The sequence below is a fragment of the Strongylocentrotus purpuratus genome, unplaced genomic scaffold, assembly GCF_000002235.5.
Source record: "Strongylocentrotus purpuratus isolate Spur 01 unplaced genomic scaffold, Spur_5.0 spur5_contig_859, whole genome shotgun sequence".
In the NCBI taxonomy this organism is placed as follows: domain Eukaryota; kingdom Metazoa; phylum Echinodermata; class Echinoidea; order Camarodonta; family Strongylocentrotidae; genus Strongylocentrotus; species Strongylocentrotus purpuratus.
The window spans coordinates 486,180-508,869 of NW_022145567.1; the positions used below are offsets into that span (position 1 = coordinate 486,180).

The following is a 22,690-nucleotide window of genomic DNA, read 5'->3' on the forward strand; positions in this document are numbered from 1 at the left end:
AGAAAATAACGAATGATATGGGTGATATATGGGTGGATGCGTGTTTGTTTGCGTGTGTGCGTGTGTGCGTATGAGTATGTTTGCGTTTGAGCGTGCAAATGAATAACTTCTTGTTATGACCAGTTCCATTAAAGGCCCACTGCACTACTGGTAGCTACTTGCGCCCTCTATATAACAAACATTGCCTAATCGGTGTACATTGGTCCCTCATGATCCTCTTTTTCTTATGTTAACTTAGAGCTGAGTTGATGAGATAACCGCCTGTCCAGTGACCTTGCAGAGCGCTCTGATCCCTCCTGTAAACTACGGCAGATAAGCTTTAACATGACTATTAAAGATATTAATACAAAGTTTTGGAAAATTATTGAAAATTGGCTGCATAGGGATTCTTTACATTTTTGATATATTTGGATGCCCCTGTGTATGTACGGTAAGCACTAGAAAATTAGCCCAAGAACATTTCAGAATATGTTGTTGTGATATATAATTTCCAAACGGGAATAGCTAAAACCGGTCGATTTTAGTCAAGAAACAATGTTTTATAGCTTAATTAATATCTTGACCTTCAGAGGGAGCTATACAATATAACGAGTTTATTATTTATAATTTCATTACTTTAGACTCGATTTCAACCGCGACAATGATCACTGAATAGTGTAGGATCGCATATGCTTCCAATATGTTCATTTTACCAAATTCATGGCCCTATACCAAAAAGTGTTCGGTCTCGAGACACAATTGATCATGTCTGATTGGTACACGTCTGTAAAACCCAAACCTACATTCATATACACACACACATACACACCTTCACACCTACATCACACCCTCAAGTTTTTATTTTCCAATGATATGAAGGCTGCATCTCAAAGAAGGGAAACGTAACACATTGAAATGATATTGTTACGTTGTTTACGCAGCTAGGTTGAAAAGTAAATTATTATGACCAATGGTAGAGATCCGTGGAGTGTAGGTGAAAAACATGCCCTCGTAAAAATACATTCTAAAGAGGATACTTTCAATGGAAGCTTGTCTCTTTTTTTTCTCGATCAACGTCGTTGGCTGTTGTTTCAACTCTTCGACAAAGTTTGATGCGCTCGTTAATTTCCAATTAACTGAAACAAATCAGGTGGCCTAAACTGGCTTATTGTTGCAGTATTCCTCTCTTCCTCTCTCTCTCTCTCTCTCTCTCTCTCTCTCTCTCTAATCTCCCCTCATAATGTTTCCCCTCATAAACATTATGTAGGCAAATTAGCCTCAAGTGAGCTGGGTAACAGAAAAAAAAAGAGAAAACAGGGAACTCGGGGGGAAAACCGAGAACATGCGGACAAAGAATATGGAAGTTGCAAACCCATAAACATCTCTATTGATATGGAGCTACTCCTATTGAAGTCGGTCACGGTGGGTGATGTTTTTTCGGCACAACTTCTCGATTCTTTTGTAACAACTCATATTCCTCCTTTTTATTTATTTTTATTGGAAATGGGAAGATTTCGTTTGAAATTCTATAACGCAGTAGATATATTTGATTTGATTTGATTTGATTTGATATATTGGTTTCTGTATATGCGAAACAAAAAAATATATATGACATTACTAATCAGATCATAAATAGTAGGAATACCTTTGTATCTTTACTGTGTTTTAAATGTCTTTTTGCCATCATATTAATTTTTCTGTGTTTTCTTCTTCCACAACTTACAAAAAGGAATATTAGTATACGCCTCCCAAACTTAAATAGGTATCCTTTTTTCTTCTTATTAGTTCTGTTGTCAGTCATCAGTTTTGTTGTCAGTGAAATGCGAAGTTGCTCAGTCCGCTATTTATATTAAACATTGATATTCTTACATCGTTTAATTCAAACATCTAAATGTTAAATCTCACACCCATAGGCTCTTTTTCAGTTGCAGTATAGGCTACTGTTAGGTAAATAGCGTACCATCGTACTGTCATTAAAATTAACACATATTTCCCTTCTTGTGATACTTTCCTATTGGTTGGTGATGGTTTTCTAAAAATGTGTGAGTACTTGGCTCTCAAAACTTTAAGTTCGAGGTATTTATGTAAGTTAAATCCATTTAATAATCTCTGCCGAACCTCTTTGATAGATATATAATGATGTCCGAGTTAGTGTTACTTTATCTTAACGTTTAACCATTATTGTTTTCGCTGGTACTTTCTCTCCTCTTCTTCACTTTTGATTTCTTTAGGTTGGAGGGAGTAACTTTCTTACAATTGATCAATTCATTTCAAACTATTGCCATTCTGTTTCTGTTCTTCTGCTTTCATACAAATAAATTTATTACAAGGGTTGGAATGCCCTTTAATCCTAATAGAGATCTTGTCCCAAATGGTTTAAATGAAGTGAAACTACCCAACCTTAGACTTAGAATTGAAATAAAAGAGTGTTGAAATATAAAACTTCATTTTCTTAATTCTCACCATCATACCACCTACCTGAAAAGTACATACAACAATTAAATGTGAATGCAGCATTGAATGAAGTAGGTTATGCGCATTTGACAATAACATGTATTCATTTCTTCTCCTATATGACTCTATTTTGCCTTATTCTGATATCTCAAACATCCCAATGTGTTATTTATCTTATTTTCCTGCTTTTATACAATTGAGCTTATTACAAGGGCTGGATTCCCCTTTAAACTTGCTGAGCTATATTTTGCCACAAGTTTTAGCATGTCAATAGTATTGGCCAGCTATTCATTTTGCACACGGCCACAAAATCACACAAATTGTGAATTATGGAAAGGGAAAACATGGACATTGATCGTGGCGTATGGATGTTCATACATTTATTTAGTAGGTGGAATTATGTATTTTCAGGGTAGTCACTCAATCTTTTTCTGAATCCCTTTGTGTTCCAGTGTGGGTCATAACGAACAAAATGGACACATTTTAAGTTTATGTTGGTATGCCTAGTGTGATATTATGGGTATCTTATATCATACCAAAATATTTTTTTTTAATGTCAATACATTCAATTTTGTTAATGTAAATAGGAAAAGAAAGTATCATTGATGTTGCTGTTCATGATCAAACTATAGCTATTATGGAATGGTAATTTTCCTGGTTACTATCCCACTACATTGTCTCATTGTCCTAGTGTTGAGAACTCAAAAAACAAAGTCGTCTAGTTTGCTTTTGTATAGAATAACGTAAAATCAAGCAAATTTGTTTCGTGTAAAGGAATGTGTAATTCAAAATGAAAAACAAGGCCTTTATTGCACTGCAGCTACTTTCATAAATCAGATAATGTCTAGTCAAAGGGCAAAACAGACAATAGCTAAACGTTGGATTTTAAAATTAACAAAATCACAGTACCCATCTGTCCATTGACATTTTACTTTTTTCAACGTATCACTGAATGATTGCATCAGGAAGGAAAATGATTAGAATGCTATATCGAAATCATGTCGTCCTAATTGTTTTTGTTTAAACATTTTCCTTGATCTTATGGAAGGAGAAATTTCATCTCAAGGAACTTGTTTACCTGAGACTTGAAGTTCAGTGTGTTTGATAGTGCTTTTAACGTTTCCGGCACCGTCGTACAAGAATAAACTAGCAATTGGTTGCTTTTTTGGAATTGACGATGGTTTATAATTAATTGATTTTACGATCGATCAATCAATCGTACCGTCATTTGCTAAGTTTTGTATTACAGGTCCCTAGAGTTTTTAAACAAATCGTAAACGGGATCGTCTAACAAGTGTTGACTAATCTTCGTCAAAGGGGTGAACTTGAAAAGTCACATTATCTCTTGGCGCACCCGAAAACGAAACCTTTCATATAAAATGCTTTGTAAAGTCGTCGTCATAGCGATGTTTATTGCTTAGTCAGTCGGAAGAACTTTTTGTGATGCAAATCATATATTTGGCCCGAGCTAGCCTTCTGGGAGAGTATTGTAAATATTGGGCATAAAGGAGAATGAAACCCTTCATTGTAACCTGCGTCATTATGAAGAGGACATTTAAAGGGCCCATGACATCGAAATACAAGTCTATTCCTGTTTTGATATGTAAACCTCTGAATTTGTTTCATAGATTTTTAAATATTTTTTGAAATATTTGTTTTTAAAACTTGCTAAGTTCCACTCCAAAACCTCCAGATCTCATTCCCCTTGTGACATCATCTGTCAGTCATCAATGAGCTAACTTGAGAAAGTGGCATTTGACTTTGCCAAAGTTGACCACCTGTTACAATACCACAAACAATAGCAACATATAAGTTGCTGTGTCAGACATGTCAGACTAAACTAATATTCTAGAATAGACAATGGTATGTAATTTCCCCCAGGTTAGCACACGTTCATAATAGAATTGCATGCTTCCATACATATGTACAATACATCATCATTGCCTTTGTCTTCCTGGTGATGCTACAGCATGTCTGACATAGCAACTTGTATGTTGATATTGTATTACGTATTGTAACAGGTGGTGGACTTCGGCAAAGATACATACCACTTTCTCAAGTTAGCTCATTGATGACTGACAGATGATGTCACAAGGGGAATGAGATCTGGAGATTTTGGGGGTGGAGCTTAGCAAGTTTGAAAAACAAATATTTCAAAAATATTTAAAAATCTATGAAACAAATTCAGAAGTTTACATATCAAAATATGAGATGTATGCAGGACTGCACACCAACAGGAATACACTTGTATTTCGATATCATGAGCCCTTTAAACTCACGTTTTCCAAAGGGCATTTACGTCAAGATCTCCGGCGAGGACAAAAAAATGGCGGCACCAAGTAACGGTAGGATCGTGAAGAAATGACCTTTTATAATTTGATTTATCAAAAAACAATAAAAAAGATCTGATATTTTCTTTGTTATTTCAAAAAATAATATTTTTTTAATATACAAATATTATTTTTTGACTTTCATTCTTCTTTAACAGCGATAGAGAAAGAGAGCAATGTCTGAGAGGCTAAGTCCATTCCAATAAATAATTTGCTTTTAATAGATGCGGGAAAACAAAAAAAACTGAGCAAAAAAGAATTTGAGTACAATCGGATAACTATTAATAAGGAAGTATTTATTTTTGTATTTTGTGTGTATTTTATTTATTTAATCACGGTTTATAAGCCTGCAATCATCTTGAAGCCAAGGGCGCGCCACAGGGCGGCAGGGGGCGGCCGCCCCTATCATTTTCAAAAAAAGGAAAAAGGAAGAGAAGGAGAAAGAGGAAAAGGAGAAGGAAAAGGAAAGGGAGAAAAGGAGAAGAAAAGAAAGAAAAGGGGAAGAGAAGGAGGAGGACTAGGTTGAAGAGAAATATAAAATGTAAATATGTATGACGTAAGGTAAGCCAGCCTTCATTTGATTTGAGCTTGTTCTTGTTAGTTGAACTAACGCATCAATTACAAACAAAATCTTCAACTTCTGAGGGGCACATGCTGTCCTGGATGGTTTTATCAGTCAGACCTTGTTTACTTTATTACATCTTATTATGAAAGCTACCTTAGTCATACAGAATATAGGATTTCTTTTAAACATCAGTTTTTACAGACATCTTTAAAACCAGAAATGTTCCCATGCGTATAACTGTTGTAAATTTCATCTGCGAAAACGGAGACATGTTCATTTTAGATATGCTTTAAATGAAAAGTTATATTATTACAAAAGCATTTCAGATTGTCTGATATTTTTCTTATTTTTTAGGATTTTAATCATCATTAGTATAGACACTGGCGTATATAATTGAAACGTGGATTATTTCTTATTCGATAACAGTGCTTTAAAAATATGGCTGAATTGACATCATTCGGGGGATTTTTTTTCTCAATTTTTTGTAAGTTGTATTTTTGTATGCGTTTTTGGAAAATGACAAATTCCTAAATTTACAGTCAGGCCAAAAATATAGTCATTTGGAAGCCTAAATGTCAGAGCCCGCGAAACGGTGGGGCTCCGGGGGCTCAAGCCTCCCCCTTTTTTGGGGGAAAATTATGTTAAAGAGAAATAGAAAGAAAGAAAGATCGTGACCTGCCAGAGTTGCCAACAAAATTAATGAGATATTTAAAATATGCTCATTTGCACATAATTAAATGTCTAAAACCCTGAGCTTGCGGAGCCCCGCCCCCTTGATGCTCATCTGACGTTAATTTTATGCCTTACACCCCTGAGCTTCTTGGGGCTCCGCCCCTTGGACTGATGGACTCCGTGTCAATTAGCGACATGCAAGTGTCACAAATAAGCTATCAAAGTATGCTCATCTTACCGTAATAAAAAATATAAATCCCTTGAACTTGCTGGGGCTTCGCCCCTTGGATGCTCATCTGACCGTAATTTAATGCCTTAACCCCCGGGCTTCTGAGGGCTCCGCCCACTGCCCTGATGCACTACATGGCAATTCCTGACCTGCCAGTGTCATTATAAAAATATGCTCATCTGACCGTTATAAAATGCCTAAAAACCCTGAGCTGGGGCGCCCATTCCCGCCCCCTCCCCTTCCAAAATAACCTGGCTCCGCCCCTGCTATATAGAAGCTGCTTTTCAGCAAGGCCGTGTTTGTGTTTTTGTTTGATAGTAAATTTGTCATGGTAGCCCGTATGTTATTTTAAGATATACCCTTATCTTATGAATGTGGGCAAGTAAACATGTCAAATGGAATTGTTCACATATATGGAATTATCTAATCTAATTGGTTGAATGTTATTTCAAATCCGAAACACAATGGGATCACTATTCACACTTAGAAATCTAGTAGTTATACTACTCATTTCTTAAAAGAATCATTGTTATGTTTGATTTTATCACGAGAACTTTCAGTAGAAAGCTTACCGTTTGCTTAATCCTGTGATGTGTCCAAAACAAACGACGAAACGCGCGAGGTCTTCAGTCTTTCTCTTCATCAGCAGTTTCAACTGTGTTAACTAAAAGCATCCTAGCTACCAAGGAATCATCCAAATTTCAGTCAAAGTAACAAGTAACAACTCACTTGAAATGTTTGTTCTTGAACGTGTCATAAGAAACAAAATGACGGTGAAATACTGTTATTTTGCACGATCAGGAACAGGAGGGTTCAATTAGTGTCCATTAAACGGCGAATCTGGTATTGGCACTATGTCGAAACACGCAGTGCTCGGAAAACACTTGCCCCACAAATAAATCGCAATACAGATTCCGTGTGCAAAAATATGTTATTATCCATAATCCCATGTAAAATTAAGGGATAAGATACAATGACTTATAACGAAAGGGGTGCGCAAATTTAATAGTACACACAGGTGGTGTATAGTGTGTGTGTGTCTGTGTGTGCCTATTATCTCTTGGCGCACCCCAAATCGTAACATTTCACATGAAGCGCTTTGCAAAGTCGTCAGCATAATATTTCAAAACGTATTTATTGCTCAGTCAGTCGGAAAAACTATTTGTGATGCAAATTATACATTTTGCACGCGGTTTCAGGAAGAATACGAGTGACGAGAAGGTGGAAATAATCGGATTGTCTGGTGGGGGTATTGTAATATTATTACTTGTAAACATGCTTAGTAAAAAGTACAATACATTCATGAAATTGGGTAATGGAAATTTCCGAATTTTAGATTGGCAAAGTTTAGCTGCGTGATTTAGATTTGTTATGAATTATTCTAATTGCTTTCTGTTGTAAAACAGTAATTTTATCGGTCAGGTTTTGAAACGGATCGGGTAACTTTGTATCAGATTCTGAAAAAAAATCCTGGATTTAGGTCATGTTGCAATCATAATTATAAACCTTAGGTCAGTCAGGAATCCCATGACTTTTACACGCCGATCGTCTGTCTGAGTATCTAGATACGTCGCCGGACTGTCGATCATAAGGTCCCCGATTCGAGTCCCTCCGCGGCACTCATGTTCTTTGGCAAGACATTGATCTACATTTGCTAATCTTCACCCAGGTGTTAAATGGGTACCGGTAGGAAGCAATTTCTTAAAATGCTGTGAGCGTCGAAATCGGCAGCCTAGCATAGCCGGGTAATGTTGGAGCGCCTTGAGGACCTTGCAAGGTCGATACGTGTGCTATATAAGAATCCAATATTATTATTATTATTATGATTGAAAATTGAAATTTCATTTGCGTTTTTCTAACGGTTTTGATAACACTACAGTCTATTGGGGAAAACGAGTATGGTAAAACCGGTCACTCAAAGAATGTAACTTTTTTGAGGCACTTCATGATCGTTTTAAAGCGCAATTTTTTTCGGGGCTTCAATATTACATCATTATCACAGACGCTGATAATAATAATAATAATAATAATAATAATACATTATATTCCTATAGCGCTTATTACAATGTAGGGCCATGCTTCTTAGGTTTAACATTGTTAAACGATGTTGTTTATCAGATCCACTATCCATTATTCCCAGACTATTGCAACGTTTACCCCCCCCCCCCCCCCCCTCCCCCCACTCCGAGAACGGAGGGATACCATGCGTGTTACCAAAATGTCCGGTAAAGGGGTACTTTTCGTGCGACAAAGTCCGGCCCGAGAATTCTGAAAAAGGGGGTGTATTTGACTTTTCACCAGGAGATTTCTTTAAAAAGGTTTTTTTTTCTCATATCTCTTTCGACTCCTGGGAAATTAAAAAGTGGGATTATAAAATATCTTGAACATAGACAAATTGATCAAATCCCGGGACTGATGTAGACTAGTTTTGTACTGTAGTTTACCCTAATTCACACACAGCTGCATTACTATCCTGGCTGTGTCCCGTGTATTGAACCTATTATATTAATTCTCAACATTTCAAACACCACTGTACAAAACTCAACTGATTTCACTCAAAATATGTACTTTAGTTTAGTGACAATTGATGACACCTAAAATTAAATAGCAGTAAAATACAATTTTGTTCAACTTACTGATTCGTTAAATATAAAGAGTATCTTTACGAGGATAAAGTACTTAGTTACAGAGTTTGATTACATAACGTATGACAGGTACATTAGTATGTGAAAGGACACATCATGCAGGCACAGGTGATGTCATTTAAATGGAAGGTTTATTTCTAACTAAGTCTCAATATCGGGCACTAAAGTAATTATTAGGTGGTGATATATTATGCAGATAAGTGAGAATAGAACTAATTTGCAGACTTTGTTTATTCTAACAAGGAATAAATGAAAACACGAGCACAGACATTTTGTATGTATTTCATGTGCTAAATGTCTGTACGTAATGCAGGCTGAGTTCTTTGGGGTATTCCCTGGGTGTGCGAGCCAACCAGTAATGACAGCTTATCTGAGATAAAGGGGGGTGGTCTGCATGTCCTGAGATAGGAGGTTCATTGAGCAGTGTTCCGGATTTAGGGGGGGGGGTCTCCAAGGCAGGAAAAACCCGCGAAAATCCCGCGAAAGGGGGGTCCAGAAATGTTGGCAGTCCTCAGATAGGGGGTGCTTTCAAAAAGAGGGAACAAGCATATGCGTACCCTAAATAACAATGGGGGCCGGGAACGTTTACCACAACGGTCTCCTTTAAAGAGATCCGGTAACTTTGTCTTAGATCCTTTTTAAATCCCTGATTTAGCTCATGCTACAATGATAATTATAAATATTTAGGTCAGTCAGGAACCCCATGACTTTTACAAGCCGATCGCCTGTCTGATAATCAAGATATTTATGATTGACTAGATACATGACAGATTATATAATGAAGAAGAAGGTTAAAGATAGAGAGGGATTGAGAATGAACTAAAGAGGGCTCTGGTATGTGGACCTGCTTATGGCAGAACACCTAATAGAGATAACTCTGTAGTGCCATGCTTTATGGCATGGTCCTACAGAGGGATATTTCCTGTTGGGGACTGGGGGAAATGCAATTATTATTTATAATTTATTGTATTTTCTTTATTTTTTTTGTAATTGTTAGGGTGGCAACGTACCCTAGCCCACGCTTCGTACAGTCATGATTCAGGGGCTAAGCAATGGCCTTTTTCTGTGAGGCCCTAGGATAAACGCCGTGTTGATCAGCTATCTTAGTGCCCTTTAGTGAGGCAACAATCCTCATACTATCAGTTATGACCTAAGTACGTAGGTCCCCTAGTTTATTAGCATATTAGTTCTATAGCAGTCACGCAAAACAAACACTCGCAAACTATTATTCAATAAAATCTGAGAATGTATACTATTATTTAGATCTATTAAGAATAAATCATTGTCAAAATCATTCCATAAATTGGGGGGAAAATAATTATTCCACCATTATGACCAATAGTGTATTATCCAAGAATTCCTGACCTAAATACCAACGGTAGATATTCTCTTTGCATCCTGATTATACTGATAATTATTTCATCTTCATGTATTTTCATTTTTTATGGGGGGGGGGTATACTGACCACCAGAGATAGATTGGTATTTACTTTGTCATAATTTCTTAGTTTATATTCTTCTGCCTCGTGCGAAAGAATAATAATAATGCCGATTATAGATGAGTAGAGATTGCAGTATCGCGAAACCATTTTATGTATTAAGAGGGTATGATGAGCCAAATTCGACAAAGAATTAAGAAAAAATATCTTTCATTTAGAACTAAAGTCCTCCGATTTTTAAATGTACCAACGCTGCTGAAATTCAAATGTGACGACAAAGGTTCGTATTTTGTTTTCGTAAATTTTTCTTGCAATTCGTTCTAACATTGCTAACAAAGGGAGACCCTCTGAGAAGACTTTGGACCCTCTAGGGTGAACTGTGAATTGTGACCCAGACCTGTACCCATAAAGCCTCAGTGATGATGTCATTCTTTTGATAAAACAGACAAACAACATTATAAAGAGCCCTTCAGGGGCGGAATGCTAACAACCTATCGATCAAGCAATCATAAGGGCTGAAAACAAAACAAAACACGCCATCACCGTCCATATCATAAACATGATCGTCACTAGGAGTAGTAGTGTTCATTTTCGGCGAAATTCTAGAATATAGATAAGAAACAATTTCTGTTTGTGATTATTGTTTAACAATCTTTTAAACTCAGAACTTTACGAAACCGTAAACGCAGGGCCAGAATAGGTTGTTCTCGGTTAAATCTAAATTATCAGGAGTGAATATGAAACTATTAACATATCGTAAACATTCATCGCCTCTTTAATACTTGAGGCCATCTTTAAATTGAATTACATGTATTTGGTATGCTACAGTAATAGAAGAATATCTAAATTATATACTTGTAACTTTTACAAACACTTTAAATGAACATTGTTAATGTAGTGAGAATTATAGCACGATATACAATCATAATCATTGCATTACAGCATTAAGCGCAGAGAAAGACTTAAGAATTTGTATGCGCTATAAAATTTCAAGTGTATTATTGTTACTCGCGAAAAGGCCGCCTTTGACGGCCTTTCGCGCGCTTTGTGTGAGCAATATAAGGATTTGAGGGGACGTATTTGATAGTTGACACAATGGTGGATTGAAAAGACAAAACAAAAGAAGTTGGTGAATGTTATCCTAAACAGAATTATAATAATCAGGGGCGGATCTACGGGGAGTAGGGGTTTACCCCCCCCCCCCCCCCCCCCCCCCCCTTGGGCTGCCAAGTGAAAATGTGATGTGCATAGAAAAACGCCATCATGTGTCAAGACCCACACAGCTTTAGAATATGTTAGTACTAGATGCCAGGAAAACGGGTTCAAAATAGCAAAAAGGAAAATCGCGTTTCAAGGAATAAATTCCAACCAGGTCCCCATTTACTGCACCTTGGGTGGAGTGCAGTACAATGTGCATGATTTTTTTTTTGCTGAAGAAAATCAACGTCCTGGAGTAGGATTCGAACTCACAACATTATGATTGAAATACGAGAGTCAGAACCAATACACCATGACGTTTCTAGATCGTTTAGACAACATTCATAGAATCTGACATTATATTAATGATTCCATCCACTTTAAACAAATGGTATTAATGTTGAGCTTCTTACGGAGGTAATTGTCCTCTGGAAGAAATTGTCCTCGGGGGGGGGGGGGGTAGTTGTCCTCGGGGGATAGTTGTTCACGGGTGGTATCTCTCCGGGGGTAATTTTTCGGGTGGTAATTTTCCTGGGGGGGGGGGTAATTGTCCTCAGGGGTTATTCTCCGGGGAGGGGTCATTATCCGGAGGTCATTGTCCTTTGGGGTAGTTTTCCGGGGGGGGGGTCATTTTCCGGGGGGGCATTTTCCAGGGGTTAATTGTCCTGATACGCTCAATCTCTATCAGATTCCATTCGAGTGGATATGCGTGCTGCTATTTTTGGACTGATTTCTTTTTAATTTCTTTTGTACCAGATTCCGCCCTCTTCTGTCCTTCAATTCAATTCAATTCATTTTATTTGCACATATGATAAAAAAATCACGATTACAAACATACACAATACAAAGTAAATTCCAACAATAAACACAGCAGAACAGAATATACCACCCTCCGTACATGGTGTTTACGTGACTACAAGAAAATAAAGCATCGTTCCTGACTTTAATCATTCTCAAGACAACACTTGTTAGTTACAGACATCTCGTGCAAGAGCCACTTCTCATTAATATTGCAGTATGGGGTAAGAAAACATTTTTGTCTCAAGAAAAATATCATTTGATCGTTTTCAATAGGCTACGACCTAAATATTTCTGGCAGAAATAAAAATGATGAATATTAATAATATGTGATGATTATGTAGCGCACATATGTCTATAGTGTAAAACTTTGGACCATATGAAAAAACGTTTCTACACAGTGAATCTGATAGATCATTGTGTTAGTAAAAGTTACATTTCGTAAATTTGGACATCTGCTACTTCAGAATATTCCCAAACATTTCAACTAAATGATCACTTTAATTATTAACAGGCCACGAATGTTCACAATATGTTATTTACTTTCATAATTTAGATTATATCGAAAGCAACTAACCTGCCCCTGCACTTGCAGTTTTGTTAAACATCAACCGCAAACAGACAATATTTCTAATCTATATTCTAATAGTTCGCCGCTAATGAATAATTTGATAGCCCTCCTAGCGACGATCATGTTTATGACATCGACGGTGATGGCGTGTTCCTCCTGCCCTCATAGTTGCTTGATTGGTGAGTTGATAATATTCCGCCTCATTTTGTGTATTTTTTGTTTTTTATCAAAAGGATGACATCATCACTGAGGTATAAGCCAGTTCACGGTTGCAGTCTGAGCATGAGCAGATAAAGGTCATTGCAGAACAAATTGTGAAATACACAGAGATAATATACGTGCTCATGAAAGTTATGTAATCATTATTCATTAATGCACAAGCAGTGCACTCCATGATACACAGGTGGAGGTATGCTTTGAAAATGGGAAACAAAGGCTATTTATGTAGCACCTCCATCGCCGTCTCTCTCTTTCAGGTGTTCCGCCACTGGCAGGTCCACATACTAGAGCCTTCTCCATCCTTGTTCTTTATTATGTCATATGATCTGTCACCTATCAAGTCTGACACCATCCCAATCATTGGCCCCCTCTTCCCCGTTTACTATCCATCTTCCCTTCCAAGATATCCCTAAGCATGACTTCTTATTCCCCGTAAGATATAATTATCCTGTTATTTTCAGTCTGCAGATTGTGTTAGTGGTTAATGCACAGAATATGGGGTTTAGGACACATGCTCATGTAAATGTTGCTCCAAGATCATTTGTATAAACTAGCCGAATTCCAAAGGATTAAGTCCTCAACCTAGTACAACTGTAAACCTCACCTTAAACCCGATTGCCACTCTAACCCTAACATAATTTATTCGATATAATAAAGACCACAGCAATAGTCACCAGAGAACTGAAGTCAGAGGATCAAAATATGAAAGCAGCTTTGAGAGATGTAGATATCTATAAAAAGTGCTTTCTATGCCTTTTTCTTTTGCTTGTCGGCAAGTACTCTCGTAAATTCAAAATATTTGTGACTGTCCCAAAACTTGAAGATAAGATTTTTCCTTTAGTTGCTCGTTGAATATTTTGTCTTGTCATGCTGTGATGCCTTAGTATTTTTTCCCTGCTTTTCTTCCAGCTTACTACCCGTTTGAGGGAGACGTTACTGACAGCTCCGGTAACAACCGCGACGGAACCGTTTGCCAACTTCGCCTGGGGCATGGAGTTCAGTGTTAGTATATGGTTTAAGCGCACCGGTGAGTGGGGGAACTACCAGGGCATCGTCAATAATGGGTATTCCAATAGAGGGAGCTGGGAGATCAGAATGGGTCATCAGAACAGCGGTCAGATGTTGGGCGGTAGTGCCTATTCAACCGATACGGGTACCTGGGACTACGTAAATCTTGTCGCTTTGCAGAACACCTGGAACCACGTGATCATGACCTATGACGGGTCTACCCTGCTCTACTACCTCAATGGTCAGCAGCAGACAGCGACCAATCACATTTGTTGCACTGGTCCTATTCTAACACGCAATACACCGGTCACTGTCGGTCAAGCAGGTACAGGGAATAGTGAAGAGTATTTCTATGGCTTGATTGACGAGGTCAAGATCTATGACCGAGTGCTCACTGCGGTCGAGGTTCAGAATATGGCTAACCATCCCTGTCTTTAAAATGCGTAGATCGATTATTTTTGATGTATTGGTCTTGGAAGTGTAGAATATCTTCTTCTTTTTTTTTTAAGAGTTTTGTACCAGATCTTTATATCATTGGCATTAAGTATGTATATGGTATGGAAGGTCATGAATTTAAAATCAAAGTTAAGCATGATAAAATTTATGAAATGCTAGATGTGTAGAACATATTCGATAGGACGGGAAGGGGTGGGCTTTGTTATGTTGGTACCCACATTAAATTAAAAAGTAATTGTCGGGCTTTACTGCCTTTTTAGGAAAATGTAATGTAGTGTGTAAAAAAAATAACATTTATTTTAGAATAATCGGATTTTAGGGTGTTTGATACATGTAGAAATTAAATTCTTCCAATCAAATTGTTTTTCCATGTATGATACTCCTGATAATAAATGATATGACTATAAATTCATCGGGAAATTTTAGCGTTTTTATCATCAGGGATCATACTAATATGATAGACCTAGTGAAGACGTGTTTTTTTTTCTTTCTAATCTTTCGACAGGGTACACCCACCATGAGTATCGTTTCGTTTAATAAGCCATTAACATAATCGTATATGCTTCGATTGTTTCTAAAAAGAAGATTCCACATTATAATTATGATATTACTTTGACCCTCTTAATAATTCTTATCTTGGAATGTTATCCCTTGATAATCAGTACTTTGAACGAGTTTATTAGATGTCAAATACCATCTCATATCTGATAAAATACGTGTCAACGGGCGTTAATAACGTGAAAATAACTGGGAGGGGGAGGAAGGCTAAGAGATAGAAGGCATGCAGAAAGAGAAAGAGATATAAATAGAGAGAGAAAGAGACAGAGAGAGGGAGAGAGAGAGAGAGAGAGAGAGAGAGATGGTAGCAGGACAGATATAGAGAGGAAAGAAGTAGGCAAAGAGACAGAAAGTAGACAGAAAAACAAAGTAAAAGTGACTAGGGGGGGGAGGAAGGCTGAGAGATAGAAGACATGCAGAAAGAGATATATATATATAAATAGAGAGAGAGAGAAAGAGAGAGAGAGAGGGGTAGCAGGACAGATATAGATATAGAGAAGTAGGCATAGAGACAGAAAGGGGACAGAAAAACAAAGTGAAAATGACTGGGGAAGGGAGGAAGGCGGTGAGAGAGAAGGCAAAGAGAGAGAGAGAGAGAGATAGAGAGAGAGAGAGAGAGATTGAGATAGTGTGTGTGTGTGTGCGTGTGTGCGCGCGCCTCAGCATTCTTGTGGGGTTTTATGTGCGCTTCACATACCCCTTGTGAGGCACTTTTACTTTGTGGGGTATTTTTTCAGGACCCCACAGAGTAAAGTCTTTCAAATGACTGTATATTCGGTGTCCTATGCCCTGCGGGGCATTAGAAGTGGTACCCCATAAATGACTCTTTGTGAGCGTGTGCTAAAACTTGCACACGACTTTTATGGTAACATCGTAAGCACACCGCCGGGTTGTTATTACTGAAATAGAATAGCCCCATCTGTTGACGAGCTGATACGATCGTCGCTGTCACAAAATGACATGGAACAAACATATAAGCATAGTAAAAGAAAAATGTAAAAAACGATTGAACTTGCTTAGATGTATATCAGGCACTGTTTGGGAAAGTAACCAAGAAATTTTACTGTTGGTTTATAAAGGGCTCATCCTTTCCATCATGGACTATGGACAGGCGCGGATCCAGGAATTTCTTACCGGGGGGGCACACGGGGGGGCACCGTGTGGGAAAGAGAACATTATATATATATTTTTTTTAGTCCCGAAAAAATCGCAACGACTCAGCCAGCCGCTGAATAAGCGGGGGGGGGGGGGGGGGGGGGGGGGGGGTAAGCGGACACTTTTAAAAAAATGTTTAGTCCCAAAAAAATCGCAACGACTTAGCCGGCCACTAAGAGGACACTTTTTTTTTTGGGGGGGGGGGGGGGGGGGGGGGGGGGGTCACGAAATTTTTTAATTTGACATTTTGCTTCGTTGGAGGGGGGGGGGTAAGGTCACCATTTTAGGTCAGCCATTGGCAATTTTTTTTTTTTTTTTTATTTTTTTTTATAAAAAAAAAAAAAAAAAAAAAAAAAAAAAAAAAAGTTTAGCCGGGGGGGCACGCCCCTTTTTTTCGGTATATTTTGGGCGAATTTAGGGCTGATTTTAACACATTTTTGTTGGCCGGGGGGGGGCACATGCCCCCTGTGCCTCCCCCCCCCCCCCCCTGGATCCGCCACTGATGGATGTGAGCTATATGATGCAGCATGCCCGACCACAAAATCACAATTAGACTCCATACAATATCAGGCGTTAAAAATAGTTACAGGAGCATGCCACACTACAGCCCTTGAAGCCTTACAAGTAGAATGTGGAGAAATGCCTTTAAAATTCCGCAGACAAGCATTTGTAGATAAATACAATTTCTATTTATTGTCATGGGACATCCAAGACCACTCAACAGTGGAAATTATCACCCCAAGTTGGTATTATGACCATTTTGAATGGAAACCGGGCCAAGGACCATTTTTTAAAAGGGCCATAACGACAGACTGCAAAATGGAGAAAATTAGTCTCTGTACTACAATTAAGCCTTTTTGGCATTATAAATGTCCAAATATTTCATATTATGTATATTTTAAGATTAATAAAGTGAAAGATTCAGAATATAAAATTAGAAATTGTGTGTTAGAAAGAATTGCGACAAAATGGAATGGATATCTAAAAATTTATACAGATGGCTCTAAACAAGATGATGGTGAGAAAAGTACAGGTGCAGCTTTTTACATCGCTGATATCAATATACGTAAATTTTATAGATTATCAACGATTTGTATTATGAGAGCAGAATTAGTGGCAATTTTACTCGCTTTAGAATGGATAGATAACTTTCCATGCACATCTACTGTTATTTTAACAGACTCATTATCTGCATTGCAAGCACTAGAAGATAACCACACAGGGTCAAACTTGGTAATAGAACTTAGAAGTACGATACATGTTAAACAAATTACAATCACAGGATAAAGAAATACATTTCGAATGGGTTCCATCTCACAGAGGGATAGGTGGAAATGAAATAGTAGATAAACTTGCAAAAGAAGGCTCATTAAAGGAAAGTATTGATGTAAGAGTACCAAGCACAAAAGAAGAACTAACAAATCATATGAAATCACATTACAAAGAAATTTGGCAATATGAATGGGAAATATCAGATAAAGGAAGGGATCTATTCCATATTCAGGAAAACGTCGGGAAACATATAAAGTTACAAGGATACAGTAGAAAGGAAATGATATTATTGCATCAAATTAGGTTAGGAAAGTGTAGGTTGAATTTCTACTTATACATCATAAAACAACATGAAAATGGTATGTGTGACATATGTAATGTACCAGAGACAATAAAACATTATTTGTCAAATTGTACAAAATATAACAGAGAAAGAGCTATCATGAAAAATAGTCTAAAGATACAAAATGTCAATGTCAGTAATATTATGAACGAAAGTTCAAAAGACAATTTTAGATCGTTAATGAGATATATTAAGGATACAAAACGTCTTTATTAACTTGTCTATTCTCAAATTGTAAGTAAAAATTAATACTGTTTCTCTTTTCTTAGTTTCCTTTGTTCCTTTTCCCTCATAATGTATATCCTACGTATAGCATGTATTTGTAAACATATTTCAGTAAACAGAATTGTGGAATATTCACAATTATAATTTTTATTATACTTATAATTGTATAGTTCTATGCCCAAGTAATGAACAGACTTTGTATATTTAATTTCATTGCACAAGCTAATGGTGGTGGTAAACTGACATTATTATTAATATCACGTTGCCATACTACAGGTAAACTGGACAGGCTGGAAAACCAGCATCGAACGAACCTGAGGGACACACAACCAATCAGCGAATAGAGAGGAAAAAAAAACTGAAAAGTCACAAACAAACTAGATAAACTGATTTGGCGCAGAAAATCGATGTTGATTGAACATGCGCCATTAAGCAACTACAACAACAACAACAAAGCGTCCTGCATTCCTACCCTATGGGGGATCGGATACAAGTACCGTACTGGCGGATACCGGTATTTTCCCGCGATCGCGAGCGCGCGCGGCGCCGCGCCGCGCTAGTTTAGCGCTAGCGATAGCACGGGTAAGCTAGGCCAATGATATGTGTATTGTAGGCTAGGACCACATGAACAGTCTTTTGCTGCTGATTTCGAGGTGCGATCGGCGTGTAAATCTATGTGTCTGAATCATTTCTTATTTCGGAGTTTCTTGGTCCCCGCAGAATTTTCACTGAGGTATTCCGTGACGAGTGATACAAGGTAAGTTTCCCACGTAATCAAATATGACTTGTGATATGCACTTTACAGCAAAAGGCAATAGCAGCAGCCCAAGCGTAAATTATGGGCTAACTTAGGCTAGCACGTAACATTCGACTTGACCTTGCAAAGTTGAACTCGCATTAGACTCTAATGACATAGATCTAACATTATAGTAGGGATAATTGCCTTGAATGAAGGTTTAGTCAAGTAATCGTCATTTTAACTAGAGTCTGAGAAGAGTCTGTTGTACTTTTAACCACTCATAGGCCTAGATCTAGACCTAAGTCTTTTTTTTTTAATTTGAAGTCTTCATCCTTGTAGGTCTACTTCATTGTAGACTCTACACTTTTTTGTTGAGATTCATTATAATGGATCTCCGGGAGTGGGTCCAACTCCGAAACATGGGGCTTTACCCCAGAGCAGTAATCTTCACAAGCAGCCCCTATATATATCAACTTATCCGATCATTTGCAGAAATGAACAGTTATATCATCAGGACAATGAAAAATGTCCTTAATGACAATGTAGACATGATTTTCATTTACACAAATGTAAATGAAATTGTTTATTGGATCAAGCTTTCACCAACACCATCATGGCTGGGCACATATGATGTATTCTATGCAACAAATTCTAAAGTGAGTAGTTTCATGAATCTTCCATTTAATCAATGGAAATTAACTTTGTTTAGTTTACATGTCATTGTATGATGTAACATACAAAATAAGCCTAGATCTACATTATAATTATGATAAGTTGAAATAATAATACAAATAGGTGACAAGCAAATTTTAGGATGGCAGAGAAATACTTTGAGCACACTTTTTTGTCATTTTCGTGATTGTGTACAAAAAATGATCAATAACGTACTCTATTTGCTTTTAAAACTTCAAAACTGCCGCTTTTATTTGCGCCATTGTGCTGCTTGGTCTACTTGTTTATGATACACAGCTATATATCCTTCCCTGCAAGTCTGTCCAGAGAATATGGGAAAGGGGCCAAGATTTTTTTCCCTGAAATTTGGCAAAACTATGAGGTAGGGCTGGTATCGATAATTTGTAGTTTGTTGTTGAAAGCTCTAACTGCCCTACATAACTGGTCATGTCAACTCATTATGGTTACATATTACAACAGGTGGTGCAGAAATCAAAAACCTTTGATTGTTGTTAACTCTGATAAATAGAAAAGGAAAGAGAAGTTGACATTTCTCTGGAAAGGAATTGTAGATGGAAGTAAAATTAGCATATAGATAGCACATCCAATAAATGAAGATGTTGACCCCAAAATGGTGATGTTGCAGGTGTCCAATGACCCTTTAAAGGAGCATATGGTCCAATTTTTCAAAATTTAGTTTGAAGTTTGATATGATAGATTACCACTGAAGAAGTTTCATTTTCAAATTTCAGTTGAATTGGTCCATGTACCTGTTTTGATTTATGAACAATTTTGTATTTCACTGTTGCCTATACTTTACTGTGTAAATTTAATTATGGTTACCATCTTAAAACGAAACATGTTTCACCAGTAAAATTGGGTCATGGGGAAAATAGAAATATTCTGGTTTCAAAATCTCAGAAAGGATGAAAAAGTATAAGACCAAGCTCCTTTAAAGAAGAACAATAATGTTCTTGCTCTTCTCAAACAACAGTCCCTGAAATGATATTGTATTTGAGTTCATTTTTATACAGATTTTTCCACAATTATTATTTTTTCTTCCAGCTATAGAGATACTGAATGCTGGAAAAATGCCAAATGTAAGTATATAAGCTTTTACAAACTTCAAAGTATGATATGAGTGAAGCATTAGGTTAATTCTGTAAGAGAAATTTTGCCAGTACGTCATTGAGTGCATGATGAATTGTGTGTTTTTCAGCGTATTTTTAAAGAAAATTTTCATCTCTGCAAGTAACCTTTTTTTAAGCTTTGTTATTCAACTCATTAGTATGAAATAGTGATTGAGCAAATCAAGGTGATGTTGGGAAATATGCATTTTTTGAAATGCTATTGGTAAATAGTGAAATAAATAAAAAGACAATTATAATGATATAAAGTAAAATAATTGGATAGTTGAAATTGGATTCAAGACTCTAAAGCAAAGTTGCTTAAAGTAAAAAAAAAAAAAAACAGAAACAGTTTTTTTTTTCCTGTGGGGGAGGATTTGTTATGTTCTCGTCAGCAGTAGAGTTGGGGAGGGTTTTTTCGAAGGGGATGAAGTCTGAGGGAGAGGGACTCGTAAAATTGTATGCAGCAGCCAAAAGTACCCCTCTTCAACAAAAATAGCAAACTTGGACTTTGTTTTCAGCATAAAATGAGTTTCCTGGTGTAGATGGTTGCGTAAAAGGAAGCAATTTAGAAGGAAAATTAGGTTTAAAAAACATGATTTTAAAAAGAAATATCGGGACAAATCTCAGTTGGAGGATGGAGAGGCTGTGGCAATAAAAGAATTACAGTGAAAAAGAAGCTATGAAACGCTGCAAGGTACACCATCCACACTAGCATGCTGTGTAATGGCTTCTGTTTTACAGTGATACCATGTTGTATATCCATAAGTGCTCTGCTGGTCAAGTGATTCCTGAATATGTTGGTTGCTTATTTTCTCTAGTCTTGTAACCCCCAGTATCTTGCAGAGGCAGGCTATTTCAAACACTAGCAATCAGTTTTAATTACATTTCTCGAGTGTCCATGTTTCTAGCTCGGAAGGATGTTAGTAAAAAAAAAAAAAATTCTCCAAAATTTCAAAAAGGTCTGACATTGGTTAGTTGTTTCATTTCATTTTCTTCCCCGTAGACTAGATAATAGGCCTGCGGCCAATTTCATAAAACTTTCAAGTTAATTTTATATTCCAGATCAATTTTATCTTTATTCAGATGTATGAGGATTAGTACAAGTTTGTAAAACTTTCATTTTTGTTGTTGCTGTTGTTTGCATGGTCACTAAAAATTTACTAGGATGTGAATTTCTAGGATCAACTTAAAACATATACAACATTCCAGGGTTAAAGTTGATTTCAGCTTTAAAATTGATTAACTTTTATGAATTTGGCCCAGACTGAGGACTCATGGAGTTCTTTTACAGGAAATATTTGGCACGCAATCATTTTGTACCTGGCTTCACTTGTGTATTGCATGTGGAACTGAAGTGTCCAAATATACTTATCATGTATATTGTTAATACCAATAACAGAAAAGGCGGAAAAGGCCAGAGGACTTAGCACGGGAGTACTGTGAGCAAGGAACTGACCCTAATGGCTTTGAAAAGAGGCATATAAATGACGTTATTGGTAAGTGATGTTATAACCTGCTAGGACCAATTATTGAGTGAATGGTATTTGTGAAAAGTGGTGGCCCATGAGCAGCAGGTGGGAATCCACTTATACCCTTTCATCTTTTTGGCAAAACATCTTTGATGCCTGTAAAAAATATATATATAACATTAATAATGAGCTGCATTTAATACTTTGCACTACGCTGGTGATCAATGGTTTCAGTGTTTATGTAGTGAGAGAGAGAGGGAGAGTTGGCTGTACCTACATTATTTGGCCATGTTCTGCAATATCACCTGGGTGTTGAATTGATACTGACTGCAAATTCTTAATTTACTCCCCTGTGGAGTTTATACATTAGATCACAGTTTATAAATACATGTAGGTCAGAAAATTTATTACACTTTACAAAAATTAGAAAAATACACCAATTCCAAATCATCAGATCAGAGTAGAATTTTTAATGTGTACAGTACACCCAGAACATTGTATATCGCTGGAAAGCTTAATTATAATACTCTTAAAAAATACACTGTGTCTCAAAAGTATATGGGGTG

At 37.0% G+C, this 22,690-nt stretch overlaps 1 protein-coding gene across 6 annotated transcripts in view; it reads left to right on the plus strand.

Moving 5' to 3' along the window:
* The first annotated feature begins 18,629 nt into the window (after positions 1–18,629).
* The window catches only part of LOC100890715, a 38,799-nt gene continuing 34,738 nt past the window's right edge, over positions 18,630–22,690 (plus strand). Inside the window, exons 1-3 of one of the 6 annotated variants that reach the window (XR_004066449.1) lie at positions 18,630–18,871; positions 20,591–20,625; positions 22,055–22,151. Coding sequence is in view for 5 of the 6 variants with exons in the window: in XM_030998243.1 (XP_030854103.1) it covers positions 20,617–20,625; positions 22,055–22,151 (106 nt within the window). In the remaining variant the exon portion in view is untranslated. The remainder of the gene's footprint in view (positions 18,872–20,590; positions 20,626–22,054; positions 22,152–22,690) is intronic. The other 5 variants (XM_030998243.1, XM_030998238.1, XM_030998231.1 and 2 more) reach the window with 5 other exon arrangements.